The sequence below is a fragment of the Muntiacus reevesi genome, chromosome 1 (assembly GCF_963930625.1).
Source record: "Muntiacus reevesi chromosome 1, mMunRee1.1, whole genome shotgun sequence".
In the NCBI taxonomy this organism is placed as follows: domain Eukaryota; kingdom Metazoa; phylum Chordata; class Mammalia; order Artiodactyla; family Cervidae; genus Muntiacus; species Muntiacus reevesi.
The window spans coordinates 257,301,059-257,325,795 of record NC_089249.1 but is presented as its reverse complement, the minus strand read 5'-3'; the positions used below and the strand labels follow the sequence as shown (position 1 = coordinate 257,325,795).

The 24,737-nt window shown below is 38.4% G+C and overlaps 1 protein-coding gene across 8 annotated transcripts in view; it reads right to left on the bottom strand.

Moving 5' to 3' along the window:
- ZFYVE16 (zinc finger FYVE-type containing 16) overlaps positions 1–24,351 on the bottom strand; it is a 57,393-nt gene extending 33,042 nt beyond the window's left edge. Inside the window, exons 1-7 of one of the 8 annotated variants that reach the window (XM_065919056.1) lie at positions 23,915–24,125; positions 21,004–21,128; positions 10,397–10,505; positions 7,512–9,766; positions 5,793–5,889; positions 2,910–3,071; positions 97–239 (exon numbers count right to left, since the gene is read on the bottom strand). In XM_065919056.1, the coding sequence (XP_065775128.1) occupies positions 97–239; positions 2,910–3,071; positions 5,793–5,889; positions 7,512–9,766; positions 10,397–10,466 (2,727 nt within the window). In that variant the 5' untranslated portion in view covers positions 10,467–10,505; positions 21,004–21,128; positions 23,915–24,125. Of the gene's footprint in view, positions 1–96; positions 240–2,909; positions 3,072–5,781; positions 5,890–7,511; positions 9,767–9,934; positions 10,068–10,396; positions 10,512–19,520; positions 19,623–21,003; positions 21,129–23,914; positions 24,149–24,194 lie in introns of those variants that run through there. The other 7 variants (XM_065919059.1, XM_065919058.1, XM_065919054.1 and 4 more) reach the window with 7 other exon arrangements.
- Between the last annotated feature and the right edge of the window lie 386 nt (positions 24,352–24,737).

Below are 24,737 nucleotides of genomic sequence, written 5' to 3'. Positions count from 1 at the left end.
TCAGATATGACTTAGCAACTAAACAATGACTCTAATAATCATACAAGGAATTACCTATGAAATAAAATTTTACTAATTAGCATTTAGATTCCTTACCAACGGCATATCGGGTAAGACAGGACTAAAGTCTTCAGAACATCTTTTACTTCCGGATGATAATTTTGTTGTATCTGCAACTTCACCATTGGGCAATATACCATCTGCAAACCATACTCTCTTCTGTTCTTTGGAGCATAATCCTAGAATCAGTTTAAAAAAGTAATGCATTTTAATTTGATATTGCAATGATTTAATATTAAATAGGTCAGGAAAAGTTTTCAAAAGCTTTTTCTAACTATTGGCAAGCCCTGCATTTCAGGGTTGTAAGGCCTAAGGAAATAGCTTTTTGTGATTCATCTACCTGGAATAGTTTTTTTCCTAATTCCTACAAAGGCAGGGCTAGCCCTAGGAATCCCTTAGTCAAAAAAAGTGTAGACAGGAGAGGTTATACCTTAAAGACATCAAATGTAGATTTAAAGCCTATATTATTAAGGCTAACTTTGTGAGTATGGAGACCAAATAAAGTTTAGGGACTAAAGCATAGGGAGAGAAAATGGAATAGACCAGAGCGTGGAAGGTAAGCAAAGGAAAAAAGTATGAAGAACAGAAGAAAGAAGCATAAAAAGTCTAAAAAAAGAAATGGGATCACTTGGGCATCCGAGGTCAATTTCTACTTCTAACTTAACAGAAGCACGACATGTTTTGTTCTTATAATGTTGGATATTTACATTTTTAAATATAATTAATTTATATTTCTTAATAGTAATTAATATTTTCCTCTCAAATTTGGAGGAAATAACTAGATGTCAGCATAAATATCTGTTCTCTTTTGTTAAAAAGCATCTGTGGAGGAAGGTTATGAAAATTCCTACCAGATTTTAGAACACAACATCAAAGGGACCAACTTTCCAAATCAAAATACAAATAACACTGGAAAAATTGGATTCATATATAATTTCTGCAACATGGGTGGATATATTTAAAAAGGAATTTCCTGTATTTGCAATGCTTCATAATTTAATAATTTTAAAGTCAATATAAGAAAATATATAAATATTTTAAAAAGCAGATTCATCATCTTTAGAGTTGTAATATATAACCATACATACTGAACCTCTTAAGTTACAATAATAAATAGAAAATAGCTATTAAGTTAGAGATAAGTGAAACTCAAAATAGTTGACAGAAATGCTTGAATTTGTCTGACAATTAGTTATTTTTTAGCATGTTACAGACTAACAGTTTATGTTGAAAAATATACACAGTAGTGAATAGCACAGGGAACTACACTCAATATTTTATAATAACCTATAAGGGAAAAGAATCTGAAATATATATATACACATATAACTGAATCACTGCATCATACACCTGAAAAGAACACAACATTGTAAATCAACTATATTTCTATTTGAAAATTAAATAAAAGTCTATACAGGTTTTACTCAAGATCCTACTACAATAGGTTGTAAAAACGAACAGAGAGACCAAAGGTTTTTAAATCTTTAAAGGTTTTTTAGAAGATATAAGAAACATTTTTTATTGTGGTGAAATACACATCTAAAAACAGATTTTTAAGCAAAGGGAGACATGCCAATTATTTACCTACTGTCTTTCAAATCCAAGCCCACCCTTCCACATGGTGCTCTTTGATACTCTCTGGACATCTGAAAAGCACCAAGTCCCAGACCCCCTGCAGTTGGTCCTGGTCAGGGTACTAATGACAGGCACTGGTTGAAGACTGAAAGGTGGGAAGAGAAGGAATTCTTTCTGTTTTTAGTTCCCGCCAGGATCTCTGCAGCAGCAGCACCACCAGATATACCTACAAACCCTACATACCTACAAACCCGTGAGTTTCAGTACTCCATACATCAATCAACTAATCAAGCTGGGACCACTCCTTCAGTCATCTTAACACCAATCCTATGAGGCTCCTTAATGGCCCCAGCATTTGCCAGGTGTGTTCCTCTAGAAGCAACAGCACCAGTCGCATGATGTGGTACCCTAATCCATGAACACAGAGTCTGAGAACCAAGCATCTCCTGGTATTCCTGTACTGAGTTCTAGTAACCCTGACTCTCCCCTTTCATTCTCCCAACCCCAGGGATAGCGGCTGCTTCCTGCACTTACTAATCTCTGAGTCACTTGGTCACTCACTCAGTTGTGTCTGACTCTTGAGACCCCATGGACTGCAGCATGCCAGGCCTCCCTGTCCATCACCAGCTCCCAGAGCTTGCTCACACTCATGTCCATTGAGTCGGTAATGCCATCCAACCATCTCATCCTCTCTCATCCCCTTCTCCTGCCGCCTTCAATCCCTCCGAGTATCAGGGTCTTTTCCAATGAGTTGGCTCTTCGCATCAGGTGGCCAAAGTATTGGACCTTCAGCTTCAGCATCAGTCCTTCCAATGAACACTCAGGACTGATTTCCTTAAGGATGGACTAGTTGGATCTGCTTGCAGTCCAAGGGACTCTTAAGAGTCTTCTCCAACACCACAGTTCAAAAGCATCAGTTCTTCGGTGCTCAGCCTTCTTTATGGTCCAACTCTCACATCCATACATGACTACTGGAAAAACCATAGCTTTGACTAGACGGATCTTTGTCGGCAAAGTAATGTCTCTTCTTTTTAATACATTGTCCAGGTTTGTCATAGCTTTTCTTCCACCCTTGAGCGTCACGTGAGCATGCCCTTTTTGTTCTTCTACCCTTCTAACATACATACCCTTCATACCCTTCTAACTAGTTCCCTGTATTAAGTTCCTTCTGGAAGCTACCCTAGGTTCTCTATTCTCACTAGATTCCCTGAATATTAGAAAACTTCTATTTTAACAATTATCTTTAATATTAGACAGCATTTTCTTCTAGTTACCTTCAACACTTGGTTGTTTAAGTGCTGAGATTGGTAAAGTTGTAGGTGAAGGTATACTCAATGTTTGAGTCTCCTGAAGAGGCGGGACGGTGGCACACTCATCAGAATGATTAGATTTAAGATTAGAACCAGTTGGACTCATCATTCTTTCAAATGCCTGAGCTATAAAGGGAAAAAAAATTCATCTCAGATGTTTTTAAACTTCAAAGTAAGTAATGATAAATACTCTATTTTTCAAGTTGTAAGGAGAAAGAAATCAAATGGCGAAACAAGAAGTGGAACGTGGGAAAAGATAATATTCTTATTTCCTTATTTTAGTTGGCAGCATTCTACTTCAGTATAAGCTACCAATTAGTTATTTCAATATAATTTTGGCTTATGTTTGGTATCTACTAAAGCAAATCACTGTTACTTAACATGACCATCTGTTTTTTGCCCTTGTACCCTTACAGTCTATTTCCAGTATAGTTCCTAGTGATTCTTTAAAGACATAAATCGTATCACATCATTCTTGTTTAAAATCCTTTAACGGCTTCCCTACTGAAATGAAAATTTAAGTTGTTACAGTGGCCCACAAGACCCTGTCTTAGTCTACATTTCTATTAATTCCGCCTCTGCTTTCCTAGTTAGCTGACATCATTTCTCACTAAAATCTACCTACTCGTCATGATACAGTCACTGAGGCCTTCTGTTCAGCAGTGAAGCAAGCACTCTTCTAGGTTAGGGTCTGTGCTGCTACTGTTCTCTCTGCCTGGCATGTTCTTCCACATAGCTTTATTCTCTTATCTCCTTCAAGTCTCTGTTTAAATATCATCTTATCATAAGCCCTTATTCTTACCACCTTTAAAAATAACCACCTCTTGCCCCTGAATCTGTTACCATCTATCCCTCTTACACTCTTTTGATTTAGAATATTATGACCATCTGATATTCTCTTTGCTATCCTATCCATCACTCCCCACATTCATAGGCTCTATGAGATCAAAAAGTTCCATAAAAACAGGAAATATGTGTTGTTTTCAGCTGGATCTCTAAAGCACAGAACAGTGTCTGAACGCTGCTGAATGATTTTGTATCCAAAGTACACGGAACAGCACTGGTAGCTCTCCCGTAAGCATTTCTCCAAACTGATCTGCTTCGGATGCCGCCACTGCTACAATAATCTTCTGCAAGCGCCACTGAATGAGCACTCTCATGCAATGACTTCCACTAATCAAACATAATACTCAGAGTTTCAAAGTAATTTCCAACTTACCCTAAGTTTATGTAATGGCACTCACATGCATGCTTCTTTAAAACTTACAAAGTCTTAGCACAACTTCCTCATATCCAGTCTATAATGAAACTTCTTCCTGGAATTTATCTTAAAAAAACTCCTTGAGCCATTTTTCTCCTCTTATTAGTAACATTATTTTAAATGATCATGTCTACTATTTTCAACCCTGATGCTGGTATTAAAGTAACTTATTTATGTTTTCTTATGGTATATAAATTAATGATAAACAGAGCCACAAATGAAATTACATGTTATATCAAAACAGAATAAATAAAACAAATACCTAAATAAACAAATCCATTCAAAATATTTTCTTTAATAAACCAATGCTTGATCTCAGTTTCCTAGTAGATATCTTTAATGACTGTATCATCTCTCCTGGATCCTTAAAGTCAGAATATATTTTAATGTTCACCTAAAAATCTGACTTGTCAACTCAAAGAATGTTTCAAATCTTCATGGCTGCTTTATTTTTAACCAGGGAGATAATTATGTTGGAGCTTGCTCTAAGATTTCTTAATTCTAGCAGATTGCTTGGCCAGCAGCACCAGCAGTAGTCTTAAAGGCTACTGAAATGGCATAAGCAAAAGACAAAACAACTATAAGTACTTAAATTCTTCATAAAGACTGGTGGTATTATGGAATTATTAAAAGATTTATACTCTATTATCTTCCAGAGCAGAGGTCAACAGCAGGGAGTAAAGCAGCTTACCTCAGGCTAACAGACTCACATCAGAGCTTTTTGAAGAATTGCTGAAAAAATTTATCTTCATTCAAAAGAGAAAAACAAATTATTATCAAGTATTTATTCTCCTGGCTAACAGGAAGCAGTACCTGAGCTAGTGCACAGGTCTGGTCTAAAAAGTCCCAAGTAATACTTGCTGGGAATTAAACTGTCAACAAATCTTTAAAAATGCCAAGAAGTACTCAAAAGAACAAACGTGTATTTGAAGGAAAAAACAAACACAGACATATACAGACACATACACAACTGTGAGAACTCAAGTAAGACCACCAAGATTTCTGCTGATAATAATAGTAAACTAGCTAAACATACAAACAAAATTATAAAACTGAGAAAGGAAAGAAATATGTAAAAGACGAAACTGTACAAATAGTGTAACAATTCTATGAATTTATATAAAAATTATAAATATTATTACTACCTTATCTTTCATTCCCACTGTAGGTTGTAATTTTCTATAAGGTGGGAACTATTATCTTGCCTAATGCTATTAATATATAAGACTGGATACTATTTACTGGTAGATATTCTATAAATGTTTAGATTAAGATGATGAGGATGACAATGATGGTGACAAAAACAAATAGGCAGATGAAATGTAGCATTTAGGGACTTGGTACCTGTTAAAAGTTAATGAACTGCCATTCCAGAAACTGAATGCTTCCTTTCCAGACTGGTAGTAATAATTGTGAGAGTGGAACAAAAAGAAGAGAAACCAAGGCTTGGGATGTCCCACCTAAGCCAGATAAGTCAACACTAGGTCCTCGCCTTAAGAAAATAAAGAAGTTTATCTTTGTCACAATCTAGTTGTTTTTAAGATATATTCAATTACTGGAAGAAGATATGTCAGATTAATACTCACCTTTACTAATAGTCTCATAGCAGACTACACATACTCTTGCCTCCTTCTCTAGATACTGCAATTTACACTTCCTATTACAACAGACACCGCAAAATACCTGAAGAGAATAAAATATAGAATTTGATTTTGTTTCAAGCATGGTTATACCTACTGGAGGCAAACACCATTTTTCTGATTACACGACAATTATTCAAATCACTGTAATCACATAGGTAATTATTAAAATGATTTTTTATTTTTATTATTTGACTTAAATGAGGTTTCTACAACTTAAAATTATATTACTGATGAGAATTCCTTTAAATCAATTACACTAATTAGAAGGGGAAAAAAACTTTCTTAAGTAATAAGTTCACAATTTTAAAAGCTTTCTGTCATCCTTTACAAACCTTTTCTTTTTTTTTTTTTTTAACTTTTTGGTTGTGCTGCACTGCATGTGAGATCTTCAAATCCCAATCAGGGATCAAACCCACACTCCATGCAGTGGAAGTACAGTCTTAACCACTGGACTGTCAGGGAAGTCTCCTTACTTTACAACTTTTAAAAGTAGAATGTTATTCAAAAGAGAAACAGACTCAGATTTATAGAGAACAAAGTAGTGGTTACCACTGAGGAAAGTGGGGAAGGGCAAGACAGGGGCAGAGGATTAAAAGGCACAAACTAAAAAGTACAAAATAAACTACAAGGATATGTTGTACAGCACAGGGAATATAGCCAAGATTTTATAATAACTACAAATGGAGTATAGCCTTTAAAAACTGGGAATCACTATGTTGTACACTTAAAACTTTCATAATATTATAAATCAACTACACTCAGTTAAAAAACAAAACAAAACAAAACCCACAAATAGAGGGCTCCTGCTGGCCAATGCAGGAGACACAGGTTCCACCCCGATCCAGGAGGAACCCACGTGCTGCAGAGCAGCTAAGCCCTGTGCCACAACTCTTAAGCCTGTGCCCTGGGGCCTGTGAGTCGTAACTACTGAGCCAACGGGCTGCAGCTACTGAAGCCGGAGCACCCGAGCCCGTGAGCCGCAACAAGAGGAGTCACTGCCGTAAGAAGCCTGCACACTGCAACTAAAGAGTAGCCCTTACTTGCTGCAACTAAAGTGAAGTCGCTCAGTTGTGTCTGACTCTTTGCGACCCTGTGGACTGTAGCCCACCAGGCTCCTCCGTCCATGGGATTCTCCAGGCAAGAGTAATGGAATGGAGTGCCATTTTGGGAAAAAATGCAATGTTATTTCTATAGGCAAGTCTTAGAATTCACAATTAAGACAGAACACAAATGAAGTCATCTGCAGTGTTCTGAACCTCGGGCAAGTCAATCTGCTTTTTTCTCAGTGTTTACCTCAGGGATCAAGCATAACACTACCTGCAGAGTAGTCCTGAAATTAAGTATTCAAGGATAAACTGGAATCTAACTGAATTCCGTACATCTGATGTATTAATGTCAGGGAGAAAATGACACACATTGTTAGATTTCACAAAAATCAGTGTTCCTCATTTCCTGGTATGTAATACCCATGACTGTGTGACATTTATTCAAACCTCAAGCAATCTATAAAAATGGCAGTGCTTTATATATTTCCACATAAATGAAAAACAATGATTTTAAATTAATGAATCTTTTAATCGTCTATTAATCAGTTTTTCTGTCATATAAAATTTCATTTAAAATGCCTCAAAAGAATAAAAGACAAACATTTTTATAGCTTACTTTTCCGCATGCTCGGCAATGATGTCTCCGTTTCGTAAAAGTAAATTTGACTTGGCAGTTCATACAATTTGGAGCTTCTGAATCAGGAACCCAAGTAGGTTGCTTCTGGCCCAAAACAAGGCCATCTTTGCAAGTGTTTGCAGGAAGAGATTCTTCATTTGCAGTTACAAAACTGGATCCACCTTCAAAATTACTTTCTATATCAATGTAATTAGAATTGAAGCTAACCTGAGGATCAGTCACAGAATCTGGAGTATAGGTGGCTGGAACAGTGGTATTTGTTACCCTGGGTTTACTTTCAGGCATATTTGGAATATCCAGTTTATTTGGTTCCTTTGAACTCCTTGTTCTTGATGGAACACTAAACAATTGCTTAGGTCTGGCCCCTCCAACATGAACAGACTGACTGTTACTATCAGAGACTGATAATTCATTTGTAATCTCAGACTTACTGCTAGATAACCCTTGTTCAACTGGAACTGTACTTTTTTCACCTAAAGAAAGGCTACCATTTTCAGCTGTATTTTGTTTATCAACTGTTTCACAAATCGTATTAATACCAGGACTTTCCCCAGTAGCTCCTGCTTCAGCATCGAAATATATATTATCGATACTTCCGTCATCTAGGCCTTTCATATCTATCTGATTCATTTGAGATTTTGCATCATTTATATTTTCTTCAAATGATTTTATGTTACTCGTCTGAAGATACTGTTCAGTGAGAAAGGCATCAAGTTCAGCATCACTAATTGGTGCGCCACTTTTCATGCCTTCATCAATGTTAAAGTAATCTAAGTCTTGTCCATCAATATCATTGCTTGAAAAAGTGAGACCTTCACAATGATCAGGAGATTCTGGGGCACTAGCACCAGAAAGCTCTATTTGAGATTCTGCGGGTGTACAAGAACTGCTGTTATCAGGGTAATCCACAGATTCAACCCTAATTACCATCTGGTTAGAATCTACCTTTCTATCTCCCATCTTTTCAGTTAATGGCTGATGAAGTATGTTTTTACATTTATCCTGTTTCAAAAGATCAGTCTCCTTCAAAGATTCCCTACCTGGAGTAACTTTCTTCTGTATTTCTTCATGTACAGTCACTGCATCCTGTACATTATCTTTATTTTCATTCTGGGGTAAAAAATCACCATGACCTTTACTGTCAATTAAAGATCCACACAAAGACCCAGGTACTGGAAGACAGGACAGTGAGGAGTATGTATTTTCACTTGAAACATGTAAAGCTGAAGCAGAATCTTGGATTACATCTCTATTATCATTAAAATCTAAATTTCTGGAGTCTTCTTTTGCAGATTCTTTTATAAATACAGCAGTCCTATCTTCCTCAATGGAAAAGTCGGGTAACTTGGAGTTTTCATCTCTTACATTTGAATCATTTAAGCATAAGTCTCCATTTTTTGAAAGACTGCTGGCTCCTTCTTTTAAACATTCTGTGGCAGCTTTACCTGGCACCTCTTCCTCCTCTTCTACCAAACAGCCAACAGCTTTTACTAACTCACATAGCTGGTTCTTGTGTTGTGGGTGGTCTTTGGCATCAAACACTTTGGAACTTTGTTGAGTCAAAGCAGATGGCATGTTAAAATCAACAACTGGTTCTGACTGATTAGAGATCTTTTTATCCTCTATATTTTCTTTCTCATTGTAATTACATGAATCTGAAAGTGCTGTATCCACTTTTACACCAAATTCTGTAGTTCCACTGATTCCTCTGCTTTGTAATTCAGACCCGACATCATTCTGTTCCTCTTTGGCTGTATTATTACCATGGTCTGTTGAAGACACACAGAAAATTTCTGACACTGAAGATAAATCCAGTCCAATCAAGGAATCTGCACTAGACTTCGAATCATCTGGCAATAGTTTTTTAATATCTTCTTCACTACTAGTTACATGAACTAAATTACCCATGTCACTTATCAGATCACAGACAGGTTTACTACATCGTCCCATATATAGGGGCTGGATTTCATCTGAAGTGCCACCATCCACAGAAGAAAGGAGATCAAGCCCTGTTACATTTTTTTCATTCTGTATAGAAGTTAGTCCCTCAAGTATGTCTTCACTCAGGGCAATCTGATTTGTCTCATAACCTGTTTCTGATGAGACACAACAATTAATGCACTGTTGATCCTTTGGTAGCAATGAAGTTACTTGTGAGGCAGTCAACTCCGAAGAGACTGAATAGTGCTTAGAATCATACGCCTTTTGTGCATCTTGGAGATAATCTTGTTCATCTAATTAAAACAGGAATATAATGTTAGTCAGGAGACCCAAATCAAAATTATTACAAAGATGTTATGGTTTCTACAACTTCTAAGCTTGTTTTTTTAGACCAGAAATAGATTACTCTCTTACTGATAATAATTATTTTTATTTAGATTTAAACTATTTGGGGTTTTTACCTTTAAATGTAGATGTCATAATATGATAGAAACTCTACTTAAAATAACTGTTGCACTATAAAAACCAGACTGAGGAGGAGCTGCAAAACGATCTAACTTCTCTGTGCTGCCCGCCAGGTTCCTTGTCTTCATCCTGAGACAGGGAAGACAGGATCTTTCATAGTAACGAAATACCAATTTCATGAAGAACTCTCAAGTTGCTTTTAGCTGGTTCATATGCTGGTTTTAAAGGTCTTTCTTTTACCTAAATTTATATCTGGAAAGAAACATCTAGTTTTCTTACTTCTATGTCTGGCTATTGGTTCTGTTCAGTATAAGAATACACTAATTCATTATTATGAGATATGTGAATGTTTTACAGAAGATAACCATGTGACCAAAATTGAAACCATATTTTGCTAAGAGTACTAATTACCGACATTTTAAAATTACATTAATGGTACAAATGAAAAATCAACAAACCTGGATTCTGTTCAAAATTATCGAGAAGTCTGTCCAAGTCACTGACTGCTGCTTTAAAATAACTGTCCATTCTACTTGTAGACTTATTCAGAATTTAATTCTTGTGTGGCTAAAAAATACAAAGTATGATAGTTCCTTTAATTCATTATATTCCTTTAATTCCACATATTGCATGCCAAGAAACATAATTAGGGAATAGACACAAATAAAATTTAAGAGTATTGTTTTGAGGAATCTGTGATATATTTGGGGAAATTCCTCTATACATACAAAAATGACATGAAAACAAACTCTTAACAACATAACATGTATATATAAACTACTGTAAAATTTAAAGCACTCATCTAAATAACTCATGGGTCAAAGAATTCATAGCTGAAAACTAAAAATAGTTGTAAGTACCATGTATCAAATAATATAAAATATACTACATATAAATAATACTGCATGTAAAAACTTGTGAGAATCAGTAAAAGTGGCACTTCAACAGATACGTAGAGACTTAGATGCTTAAACTAGGAAAGAAAGAATGAAAACAAGCTAAGAGCAGAAATTAAAGAAACAGAAAATAAGCATACAAGAGAGGTACAAGAAAGCTAAAATTAACTTTACGAATAAAGTAAATGAACCTTTGATCTATGGCACGAACTCCACCAAATAAGCCTGAGAGACCTTGAAGGAATCTATAAATGACTAATGGGAAAATATAAAAGAACACAGGGGCTAAGCTGAAGGTGATCCCATTGGCTTAAATGGGACAAGTGAACATCAAATAAATGAGGCCTGACCACAAATCAAGTGGATTAAACACACACACACACCAAGAGATCATAATGATACTAAAAACAGAAACAAAAACCATCACTCATTAGAGGGTTGCTAGGGCAGTAGTAACCCATTACTCTGAAAATTGATATATTAAGAGAAAAGAACTAAGAATTTATTTTGCCCTTTATTTACAAAATGTACTTTAGGATAACAAAATAGTTGCTAAGGAAGAGTTCTTTAGATAAGAATTTCAGTTGATAAATGCAGAAGGATGTTAACATTTTAAAAATCATCTCTTCACAGTCCCTAATGCAATAAATGGACTAGGCAATGGCTATCAATGGATGTCAAAACTGTTGGATGAAAGGCTGGTGGGAAACTTTATAACGTGGGATCAGGCCAATACATATGAATCCAGTAATCAATTTCACTATCAATAAATGTGAAAGAACCAAACATTACGTGCTTTATGTGGAAAATACAGAATCACATACAAAATATTCCTGCCTTAAAAACTAAAAACAGTAACTGACTCCAAATCTAATCAAGCTTTTAGCACTAACTGCATGCTTACAGGAAATTCAAGCATAGAGTGACAAGTTAAAGGACGTCATAGAAAGCAATCAAGACTAAGTGCAGACCCGGGGACACTTCCAGCAATGCTCCTCAGTTGATGGTGAATGATTTTTTAAGCTTTCAGTCGGTTATAAACTGTTACTTTTGTAAAACACAACACAAATTTTGCAGTAATATACAAACAAAAAGATATACATTATTAAACACATGTGAATGGTGGCCTGGAGTAAGGAAAAGGAGAGGGAAATGAAAGCTACAAGACAATAAACAAATGAGAGCGCTTTACTAGAGCCACTGATGATAGTTACCACAAACTGCGGACACAAGACTCAAAAAAATGATACTTTTAACGGAGTTTAATACAGAATCAAAGAACTGAAGACCTATCTGAAGAAGTAATCTCAAATGCAGCCCAGAGAAATAGGGAAGAAGAAAATATGAAAAGAAGAAACATGGATGACAGAATGAGAGTGGCGCCCTACCAGGAGGATGGAGAGCGTGGAACAAGCATGCTTGTAAAGATACTGCAAGGAGTTCCAGCACTGATCAAAGGCACAACAGACACAGGCCACCCATCACCACGCAACATAAACACCGCCGACCCTTGAACCACAGGGGTCTGAGCTGCACAGCTCACTTACATGCAGGTTTGTTCCAACAGTAAACACTGCAATACTGCACAATCAGGGTTGGTGGAATCATGGATGTGGAAGAACCATGGATACGGAGGACTGACTATAGGCTATGGAAGAATTTTTTTTTTTTTAATGGAAGAATTTTTAACAGCAGAGAAGGTCAGCATCCCTAACCCTCATATGGTTCAACAGACTACAGAGAGGAATCCATAGTTACTCTATGGAGTAACTATGAAACATTTGAATCCTGAAGACAGATGACACAGAAGGAAAGGGTCATCTTGAAAGGAACAATTAATTATCCTAGCACAAGGTAAACTTCAGAACAATTCTCAATAACAATGGTATGTCGTCCTAATTCATTTAAGTGTATTACTTCTATTTCCATAAATTGTGGTTATACCATACATATACAAAAGTACATGAAAACACACAGACACCAAAAGAACTAAAAGGAACTTTGAGGGAGAGATAATACAGGAAGAAGAAAACATCAAAGAAACTTTCATTCTCAGAAAAAAAGCAACACAACTATAAAACAGCAAAAGGAAGCCATAATTAGGAATATATGGAGAAGAAAGTAATCATGGAAATTGATAGCAGCAATCTAAAAGTTCAAGTGAGGCTTACAGGATGAAGTAAAAGCAGTGCTTAGAGGGGTTTTTAATAGTATTAAGTGCATATATTAAAAAAGGAGAATGATCTAAAAATACATACTCTCAGTTTCCATCTCAGGAAATCAGGAAAAAAAGCAAGTTAAGGCCAAAGTAGGTAGCAGAAAGGATAAATAAAATACATTAGAGGAGAAATCAATAAGTTAAAAATAGGAAAACAACAAAGAAATGAAGAAAATCACTGAAACCAAAAACCCTTTACAAAACTAAAGTTGATAAACTAGGCTAATTTTAAAAAGAGAGAAATACAAATTACCAATATCAGAAATGAGAGAGGGGTCATAACTACTGATATCATGGACACTTAGAGAAAAATAGAGGAATATTATGAACAACTCTATATCCCCAAACGTGATCATTTCAATGAAATGGACCAATTTCTTGAAAAACACAAACTACCAAAATTCACGCAGGAGAAACAGATAACCTAAAGTCCTACATATATCAATGAAACTGAATTAATAATTAATAACCTTTCACAAAATAAGTCACCAAGTCTAGACAGCTTCACTTGTGAATTTTATCAAACATTTAATGAAGAAATGATCCCAATTCTCCAAAGTCTCCTCCAGAAAAATGAAGCAGAGGGAACACTTCCTGAATCATTCTATAAGATCAGCATGACTCTAACACCAAACCATAAAGACATTACAGGAAAGGAAAACTGCAGACCAATGTAGCTTATGAACATAGACGTAAAAATCTACAACAAGATCTACCAAACTGAATCCAACAGTGCATAAACAGAATTATACACAACCACCAAATGGGATTTATCCAGGTACACAAGGGGTGGTTCAACATCTGAAGATTAATCAATGTAATGTACCACATCAACAGACTAAAGAAGAGTTATCAAATAATCATACTGACTGAGGCAAAAGAAAAACCATTTGACAAAACCCAATATTCATGATAAAAACTCTCAGCAAATTATGATTAGAGGGGAACTTCTTCAGTTTGGTAAAGAGGATCTACAAAATACCTATAGATCCTTCCATGGACACATCAAAGTTACTATTTATTTTTAAAATATTTATTTATTTATTGTGGCTGTGCCAGGTCTCAGCTGTGGCATGTGGTTATCTTCGATCTGTTGTGGCATGCAGGATCTTTTAGTTGTTGCAGGCAAACTTAGGTGCAGCATGTGGGATCTAGTCCCCTGACCAAGGATCAAACCCAGGCTCCCTGCTTTGGAAATGCAGGGTCTTAGTCACTGGACCACCAAGAAAGTCCTAAGATTACTATTTAAAGAGCAACACTGATGAGAACTTGCAGAAAAGGTCTTCTATAACTTGAATAAGAAGAAACCACAACAAGACGGGCAGGAAAGGTAGAGACATGGTACAGTTAAGACGCACAGCCCTGGGTGGGTGACCCATAAACAGCATGAACGATTGCAGAGGTTCTGCCCAAGGAATGAGAAGCCTGAGCCCCGCAGCAAGTTTCCCAGCCTGGAGGTCCTGCAACAGGAGGACAAGCCCCCTCAAACATTAGGCTTTGGGCTTACACTCAGGAAAGCCAGAGGGCCGGGAGAGACAGAGACTTAAGAGTTCACACAAAATCACACATGCTCTGAGGTCCAGGGCAGAAGCAGTAATTTGAGAGGAGGTTGTGTCAGACTCACTTGCTGATTTCAGAGAGCCTCTTAGAGAGGCAGAAGGCAACTGGGACTTACCCTGGGGACACAGATGCTGGCATCGGTGATTTTGAAGAGCTCATTCTACCATTTGGATACTTGTGATGATAAGCATCATTCTGGCTTATTAGCCACAAGATCTGGACCCAACCAACAGCAGGCCAGCATCAGCTCCAGGACACCCCAGATCTCAAAGCCACCCATGTCAGGAAACAGCCCCACCTAACAGCAGGGCAACACCAGCCTCAGGACCCAGCTTCACCCACTAACGGGCCAGTACTAGTCCTGGGCCAATCAGCTCATGACTCAGCCCTGTCCACCAGGAGTCCAGCATCAGGATTGGGACACCCCAGGCCATACAGCCAGCCATGCCAGGACCTGCCCCGCCACCAGCAGCGGGCAGCCTTCACACTACTTAGGGCCTGGCAACCAAACCAGAGGTCAGCCAACCTACCAGGATGCCCACAGCAGTCATCCCACCACAAAGGAAGGGCCCATGCCGTCCACCTAGAGTGCACTCCCTACAGCACAGAGGTCTGGGGACGAGAGGGGAGAGTGCTATGGACACCACAGGACACCTTCTACATAAGGCCTCTAGTCCAAGAGCAGGAAGTGTAACCCACCTACCAAACACACAGAGTTAGAGACAGAATGAGCAACAGAAGAGTATGTCCCAAGTGAAGGAATAAAAGAAAACCCCAGAGGAAGAACTAAGTGGAGATAAGCAACCCACTTGATAAAGAGTTCATGGTAATGGTCATTAAAAGGCTCAAGCACTTGGTAAAAGAACAGACGAACACAGTGAGAAATTAAGTTTCTAGCAAAGAATTAGAATATATAAAGAACCAAACAGAGTTGGAGAATACAATAACTGAAAGAAAAAAACACACTGGAAGGAATCAGCAGTAGGATAATACAGAAGAACAGATAAGTGAACTGGAAGACAGAGTAGTAGAAATCACTCAAGCTGAACAGGAAAAAAAAAAGAATTAAGGGAAAAAAAAAGACAAGAGACCTCTGAGACGACATTAAATGTACTAACCTTACATTATAAGAGTTTCAGGAGAGGAGAGAAAGGAGCAGACACATACTGCACATACTGCAAAACACATAACTGATAAAGGACTTGTATCTAAAATCCTCAAAAAAACTCTTAAAATTCAATAATTATTGGGTTGGCCAAAAAGTTCGTTTAGATTTTCCATAAGATGTTATGGGAAAACCTGAATAAACTTTTTAGCCTACCTAATAGATAACAAACAATCCAATTTAAAAATGGGCAAGAGTTCTGAACAGATATGTCTCCAAATAAGAAAGGAAATCAATCCTGAATATTCATGGGAAGGAAGGATGCTGAAGCTCCAATACTTTGGCCACCTGATACAAAGAGCCAACTCATTGGAAAAGACCCTGATACTGGGAAAGACTGAGGGCAAGAGGGGAAGGAGGCAACAGAGGATGACACAGGGTGGATGGCATCACTAACTCAATGGACATGAGTATGAGCAAGCTCCAGGAGATGGTGAAGGACAGGGAGACCTGGCGTGCTGCAGTCCGTGGGGGTCACCAAGAGTCAGACACGACTGAACAACAACATAAAGCACAGGGAACTCTGCTCAATTCTCTGTAATAACCTAAATGGGAAAAGATTGTTAAAAAGAATGGGTACATGTATAACTGAATCACTCCGCTGTACACTGAAACAAACACAATTATTGTTCATCGGCTGTACTCCAACATAAAATAAAAGCTCAAAGGCTTCCGTGGAGGCTCAGTGGCGAAGAATCCACGCGCCATGCAGGAGACACACGTCTGACCCCTGGTCTGGGAAGATCCAGATGCCATGGAGCAACTGTTTGTGCCACAATCGCTGAGTGTATGTGCCAGAGCCCAGGAACCACAACTACTGAAGCCCTCGCGCCCTAGGGCCCATGCTTTGAGACAAGAGCAGCCACTGCAACAAGAAGCCCATGCACCACAAAAAAGAGCCCCTGCTCCCTGTAACTAGAGAAAAGGCCGCACAGCAATGAAGACCCAGCACAGCCAAAATCGAAATAAATAAAATTACTTTTTAATTTAAAAAAGATGAAAAAGTTGCAAACAAGCATACAATAAAACACTGAACATCATTTATCTTTAGAAAACTACAGATTAAAATAATAAGATACCTTTTTGCATCTACTACAATGGCTGAAATAAAAAAAAAAACCCTGACAATACCAAATGCCCCAAGGAGGCCAGGCAGCAAGAACTTTCATTTAGGAATGCAATGGGTACAGTCACCTTGGAAGACACCTTGGCGGTCTCATAAAACTAAACATTGCCTTACCGTGTGAGCCAGCAATGGTAATACTAGGCATTTATCCAACTGACTTAAAGATTTATGTCCACACAGGCACTTAGGTGTGAAAGTTTATAGCAATGTTACTCATAACTGCCAAAATGTGGACGCATCCAAGATGTCCTTCAATAGGTGAGAGGATAAATAAACCTTGGTACATCCACGCAATGGAATTTATTTATCCACTGAATATTATTCAGTGATATGAGAAATATACTATCAAGCCACAAAAAGATGGATAAATTTTAAATGGGTATTGCTAAATAAAAGAAGTCAGTCTAAAAAAAATCTATGTACTACTATAGGTTTCTAATTTTATGATATCCTGGAAAGGGTAAAACTAAATAGACAGTAAATACATCAGTGATAACCAGTGCTCTGGACTAGGGGAGGACTGAACAGGTAAAGCAAAGTGGATTTTTTAGAGTGGTGAAATTATTCTGTATAATACTATATAGTGAATACAAAACATTAAGTGTTTGTTAATACCCATACAACTTTATAATACAAAGAACAATCTCAATGTACGCAAATTTAAAAAATATTTAGAAGGCTGGAGAACTCAGATGGAACACAGAATTTGAAAAAAAATATGTCTAAATGCATTATGAATACATAAAACCACCATGCTGAAGAGGATGGAAAAATAAAAGTTCTACCTTGGGAAATGAGTGGCGTCTAAAAGCAACACAAGCATTATATTCTAGTTCAGGGATTCCCAACCTCCGGGATCTAATGTCTCTGGGGTACAGCTGATATAAAACAATAGAAATAAAGTACAGAATAAATATAGTGCACTTGAATCATCCTGAAAGCACCCTACCCACCCCGGTCCATGGAAAACTTGTCTTCCATAAAACTGATCCCTGGGCCAACCACCCAGCAGAACCGCTGCTCTAGCTGATAAAACTGTTTCTCATGGGGGTATAGGTTAATTCTGAAACCATCATAACATGTCTCTAACACATGTTAGAAATGAAATTAAATAAATGGATGGCTGATGGTGGGAGCAAGGTCTCCCACTTTTAGAGGGAAAGGTTATAGTTAAGGGGAAGAAGCTAGAATATGATCCATATGGCAACAAATTTGAGCTGGAGACATCAGAATATATTCATGTTCATCTTAATAGGGACACAGGGGGTTACACATCTGTAATAATTTTTTACTTGAAATATTTGCAGATATTATCATAAGCCCATTTACCTCTTGCTCCATCAGCTAAAAGGGCATAAAATCAAGACAATCCTAGTGACAACAAACACACTAGAGCCAGGTCCTGGTTTCTTCAACAGAAGAAACCAAGGTTCCTTGCAGAAATGGCTGACTCTAAGACTGGGACAGGAAATATACAAGAAGGGCATGGAGTATCTTGTAATGCCAGAAAGTAAGGAAATGCATGTGCACATACATTGCACACACACAATGAAGGAGGTATGTCAAAATCTACCTCCCATTCGGTCTTTTACAGGAACTACTAGAAAATGTACTTTGCCAACATGAAGGTAACAGACACCAAGGAAGAAAGACCTGACATCCTAGAAACAAGCTATCCACCACAGGGCAGAGACAACAGAATTTCACAGATGACATAAACGGACACTTCAGGAAGACAGCTGTGCAACAGGTCTAGAGAGCTACCCATCAAGATGGAAGCAGGTGACAGGAAAGATGCTGCAAAGTAAGCAAACAGGTTATCTGATACATGGGAATCTACCAAAATATTTACGTCTTGTCTGAAAGGTTGTTAACATATTAAATAAAAGATGAAGAAAAGGTATATTAAGAAACCAAGATAATTTTAACTATAGGAAAAACACAAAATTATCTAAGAACGTATCATTATAATATACTACCTAGCTCAGCTGTACAAAATATTTACATGGTTAAACAATGTGTGCTGGGACCCTTTGGATTGTAGCCTGCTAGGCCCCTCTGTCCATGGGATTTTTCAGGCAAGAATACTGGAGTGGGTTGCCATGCCCTCCTCCAGGGGATCTTCCAACCCAGGGATGGAACTTGCATCTCCTCAGTCTCCTGCATTGCCAGGCAGATTCTTTACCACTGAGCCACCTGGGAAGCCCCTAAAAATTAACATACAAGATGCAAACATAAAGGAGAGAACTGCGGTATTTAAATGTGGAGGTTGGTATAACAAAACTAAACTCCCACCTTCTGTAATAGAAGTTGGTAAATAATACCTAAAACTTATTTATTTACTTTGTGGTAGGATGGGAGTAGGAGACAGAGAGAGCTGTATAAGAAAGTATCTTATTTAAAAACCTAGAGGTGAAAAAAAGAGTTGAATAATTGCTGACTGTGGGGCAACATTTCTCGATAAAGGTTCTGTGAGAGAATTAATCCTTAATGCGCTGAGGCGTCCACTCTATGTAATGAATTCACATCTCTCCTGTACATCTAAAGTATTACTGCAGTTGACCCTTTAACAGTGGGCTACGGGAGCTGACTCTGCATGAAGTTGTGTATAACTTACAGTTGGCCCTCCATATCCACAGCTCCTCAGTATCTGAAATTCCTCTGTATCCATGGATTCAACCAAGCAGGATCGTGTAGTACCTGCAGTATTTATTTGCTACTGGAAAAAATAAAGGTCCATGAATAAGTGGACCTGCAGTTCAAACTTCAGTTGTTCAAGGGTCAATTATAGTTATAAATCACCCTTGGGGGAACTGAGAAAGCAGTTGGTCAAATTATTTTCTGTGCTTGTGATTCCGATGAGGAACATTTAGAAAAGCTGCTTCTGCTTTTGCTTCTGCAGAGGGGGATTTATGGGAGAGGATGAGGGCAGAGGGCTGTTTTTCATTATACGTCTTGTAGTATTATTTGACTTTTTAAATTATGTACAGGTATCCTTTAGATAAATACTATGTTAAAAATAAACATAGCAAAAAGTAATAAAGGAATTCTGAATACAAAATGTACTAAAAAAAAAATAAAATAAAGTGCAGAACTGAAGGAAACAATTCTCATTAGAAAAAGCCAGATAATTTCTCTTAAAGAATATAGAATTTATTAAGTAATACTTAATAAAGTATTTCTACTTATAAAGTATTTCTATCTAAATAGCATTGTATTACTAAGTACTATGTTCTTTAAGGCACCCAAAAGATACAAAAAAAGTAGGAGAATTAATCATAATCTAATAATTTATACAAGGTATAATGGGGTGTGTGCTTAGTCACTCAGTCCTGTCCAACTCTTTGCGACTCCATGGACTGTAGCCCACCAGGCTCCTCTGTCCACAGAATTCTCCAGGCAAGAATACCAGAGTGGGTTGTCATTCCTTTCTCCAGGGGATCTTCCCCATCCAGGGATCAAACCCTGGTCTCCTGCACTGCAGGCAGATTCTTTACCATCTGAGCCACCAAGGAAGTATGATACTTAAATCTTTTGACATGAAATCTTATTAAACTGCACATACTTCCCATTTCAGTCAAGACTGATTTATTGTGCCAGTAATCTACCTTGTACAGAAGACACAAAAGAAATACAAGACATACTCCCTATTCTAAGGAATTTTATTTACATGTGCATAATAACCTGCTCTAAGTAGTATCTTTACTCACTTGGTTATTTACGTACACATAATTTTACAAACAAATATTTACACTATTTAGTTTTACAAAAATGATTTTTAAAAATCTCTTCATGAGCGAAACCAAATTGGCAACAACGTGGAAGATTTGCCAGAAAACAAAAAACCAACAGTAAGGATGCTCCTAAAATGGTTCAAGTGAGAGATGATGAGAGCCTGAACTGAGACAGATTAGACAGAAAGGAAACAGATATAAAAGTGGCTAGAGAATGGTGACTTTTGGAGAGTGAAAACAAGGGAGAAAGCTAGGATTAGCTAGGTTGCCATCACAAGTGAGTACCACTGACCACAACGGGCCATACAAAGAGGAGCAGGACTGAGGGAAAACAAAGAGTCTGCGTTTGAATGGTGTTCGAAGTACCTTGAGGATGTCCTGGGGGAGATGTCCAATAGGTAGCTGAATGTAAGGATCTGGAATGCAGGAGAGAGGTCTGAGATAAAAGATTTGGAAATTGGCAGCACATAGCTGTTAACAGATGAAATCACCTAGGAAGAGAATACAGAAGAGGACAGGAGCCTGATATCAGAAAACTAAAGGTCACAACTGGTATTCCTAAAGCCACTCTGAAAGAACTTTGCCCAGAGTTCTACGTACTTCTATAGAAAAATATCCAGTATATAATGTTAAAAGACAAAAAAAAAAAGAAAAAATCAAACTATAAAAACTCATGCATAGTACAAACTCATTTTTACAAATAAGTTGTAAGAAAAAAAAATAGTATTAGCCAAGGGAACAATGAAAAAAAACAGAGGAGCAAACGCCAAACTATTAAAAATGGTGTCTGAGATTATGTAAGCTTTTCACATCTATATTATATGTCCTTATAGTATTTTTTTAACAAAAATAAACTACTATAAATAGGATAAAAGTTAATTTTGTTCCTTTCCTTCAAAAAAACGATAGCATGTATCCTTATAATATAAAAAGATAATACAAATCTTTTAGAAAAACACTTGGACATTGGACCATAAACAGGCAAAAAATATGAACAAACAATTAGTAAAATCATGGAAAAAAATTCAGTGTACAGTCTGTACTATCAAAGTAACACAAATTAGAATACATACCTTTAGTTGCCTACTAAATCAGAATACAATCTTTCTAATAATAAAAGCACACATGGTTGGTAAGGATCCGATAAAAAGAGCCTCACAGACCCTGATGATAAGAAGTAAATCGGTATACTCAGTCAGGGGAACAATATGACGATATATACCAAGAGACTCAAGAAAGATTCCTAAGATTTGATCTAATAATTCACATTTCATAAATTCAAGAAAATAATTCAAAACAACTAAAACTATGCAAAGATATTTTGCCAGATCATTAATTAAAACAATCTAGACACCAACATTAGGACATAAAAGATTATGTAGACATCAAAAGTGATGTTTATGTCTGTCAAGACAAAGGTACACACTCTATGACCTAGCAACTCTACTTCTAAGGAAACACTAGTACTATGCTCAAGAATACATTACAAAGAAATTTCAATGTTGCAGTGTTTGTTAACAGTGAAAACTGCAGAGAACCTAACAGCTCACTGATATGAGAATGATTAAATCAGCCTTTTCAAACTGTGGCCTGAGGGCCCCTAAAAACCCCAAATCTTTCCGGGGGTGAAGACCTTCCTGTCCAAATATTTATCTGTGCAAGGATGGATTTTCTTAATATGCTTCAGCTTAAATAAGGTAGCACACCAAATGAGATTCTACCTGTCTCCTATAATACCAGATGTTAAAGTGATCTACAAAAAATGTAAAGAAAAAAAAAAGAAAAACCACCTTTCTAATATTTTTTTAAAATACTTTAGCTATTTTAAACATTATTTCTAACATATAATTAATTGGTTTATTGTTAATTTTAAATGAATAAATGAAAATTTTTAATTTTCAGTTTCAATTTCTAAAGTAGTATATATACTTCATTAGAAAAACAAAAACTCTATTACTCTTCGATAATTTTTAAGTGTAGAAAGGGAACCTGATACCCACTGGATTAAATAAACCGTGATACTTTCATATTATCTAGCATATCAGGGGATGATAGTTAACAGGGAATTTAGTTTTACCTTTAATATAACTATTTCAAAAGATAGTTTGTTCATGTATCAGTAGTGTAATCAAAATCATAGTTATATCTATGAAGTTTTTTTAAAACATGGGGAAATGCTCAAAATATAATTTTAAGCAAGGAAAGTGGGTAATCCAACTGTATATAAAATCTCATCATCTTAATTAAGAAAACGCCACGGGGAAAAGACTCAGGTAAAAAGTCAAAATTAACTATTGCTGATTACCTTTAACTGTGGAATCATAGTTGATTATTTTCCCTTTTCCTTTATTTTAATACTAAAAAAATTTACACTAAACACGCAGTTTAATATCCGGGGGAGGAAAAAAAAGCAAAGAAATTAGACGAAAAATTAGTTCTACTAGATCAAACCACTGAACTGCTAATTCAAAAGACAAGCTCGAAACAATAAATTAAGGAACCTAATTCGATCAACAAGCTGCCTATTTTGTCAAAGAAAAAAATAGTTATCAAATGTGGGGGCTAGAGGGTGCAAGATCACCCTCAGTCTGGAATATAATATTAGGCAATCACAGTAGTACAAATGAAGTTAACAGTTTAAAAGTGAGATCACCTTTTATAATTTTTCAAAGGTACAAAAGAAAACGTAGACGGAAGGAACACCACCGCGTCCTTCGGGTCTAAAACGACGAGAAAAAAAATGCCTGGGTGCGGGAACAGGCTTCGCTAAGAGCTCGGGCGGCGATGACAGATCGGTCTGCGGGGGCCGAGTCCTTTCGGCGCGGAGGCTGCCACTCTCTCCCGAGGAACCGCAGCCCCTCGGGCAGGCGCTGCACCCCCGCCCCGGCCGGACAGGCGGCCCGGGGTCACGGGGGGCGCTTCTCCCTCCACCCGCCGCGGCCCCAGGGGGTCGCTCCCCCGGGCAGCGCCGAGCACTCCGGGCGGCCCAGGTGGGTGGGACCCGGCAAACAGTCGCCGTGATTGCCATCCTAGCCTGGTCCGGCCCTCCAGGCTTTACCGAGGGGCCCGCTCAGGTTGAGGGTGCTGATTTCCCAGCCAGTTTCGGGGGAAGTGGTCGGAAAAGGAATGGCTCCGGGGGGCCCAAGGCTCTGCCCCTACAGGCGCAGGAGGGCCAGACCCAGCGCCTAGCTCAGCGCGACCAGCGGCCACCCCGCCCCCTCCGGGAGGGCAACAGGGGTGAGAAGAAGCCAAGACGCCTGTAACAGGGAACTCTTACCTCCCCACACCCCTGCGGAGCTCTCTGACGACCTACCGAGGCGCCGCGCGGAGGAGTGAAGGGCGACCCCGGCCGGGAGTCCAGGGAGTGCTAGACGTCGGCTCAAGGCTTGTTTCCAACCCCTTCCCTCCGCGACCGGGGAGAAGCAGACAGCGCAGGCGCAGAAGAGGCTTTCCTCTGACTCGCACGCCCCCTCCTTCGGCGTCCGCGGCCTCCACCGTCGCAAGGCGCCTGCGCGCTGCGTTGCAGGGGTCTAAGCCCCGGGCCCTGGGCTTCTTACCGGAAATGCCTGAGGAGGCTCTGAGGTCTCGCGAATGCCGGGAAAATCGGCCGTAGGCTGGGAGTCGGTTTCTCACTAGAGGCCTTCGAGGCGGGATCCGGTGGCGGCCGGTGTCATTGTCCGGCTTCTTCCGTCCTTCGCTGACCTAGACGCAGCGCCCCCCGCCTCCCACCCCCGGCCTCCTGCGTCCTCCGGCCTGTACTGGACACACCCGCCTGCTGGGCAGCCAACCCGGCCTGCTCCCCCCGCCCCCGGCGCTGCTGCTATCCCGGAAAACCTCACTGGTTTTTTTTTTTTGGCTTAGACTAGTTTTGCAACCACCCCACCACCCCTCCTCCTGGCAGCAACAGAAATGCTCCTACCCCACTGCCAAGCCTTAAGCCCTCCAGCTGACTAGCCATTCCCGAGGGCTCTGTCTTTGCCTCTCACTTGCTTTAGTTCTGCTTTTCTGACAGTGGCCACGAGAACAGCTGCCTCCTGTCTGCAAACAAAAGCTAACTCCTCTGGAGAAGTAAACGTCAATCATGTGATGTATATTTGGGC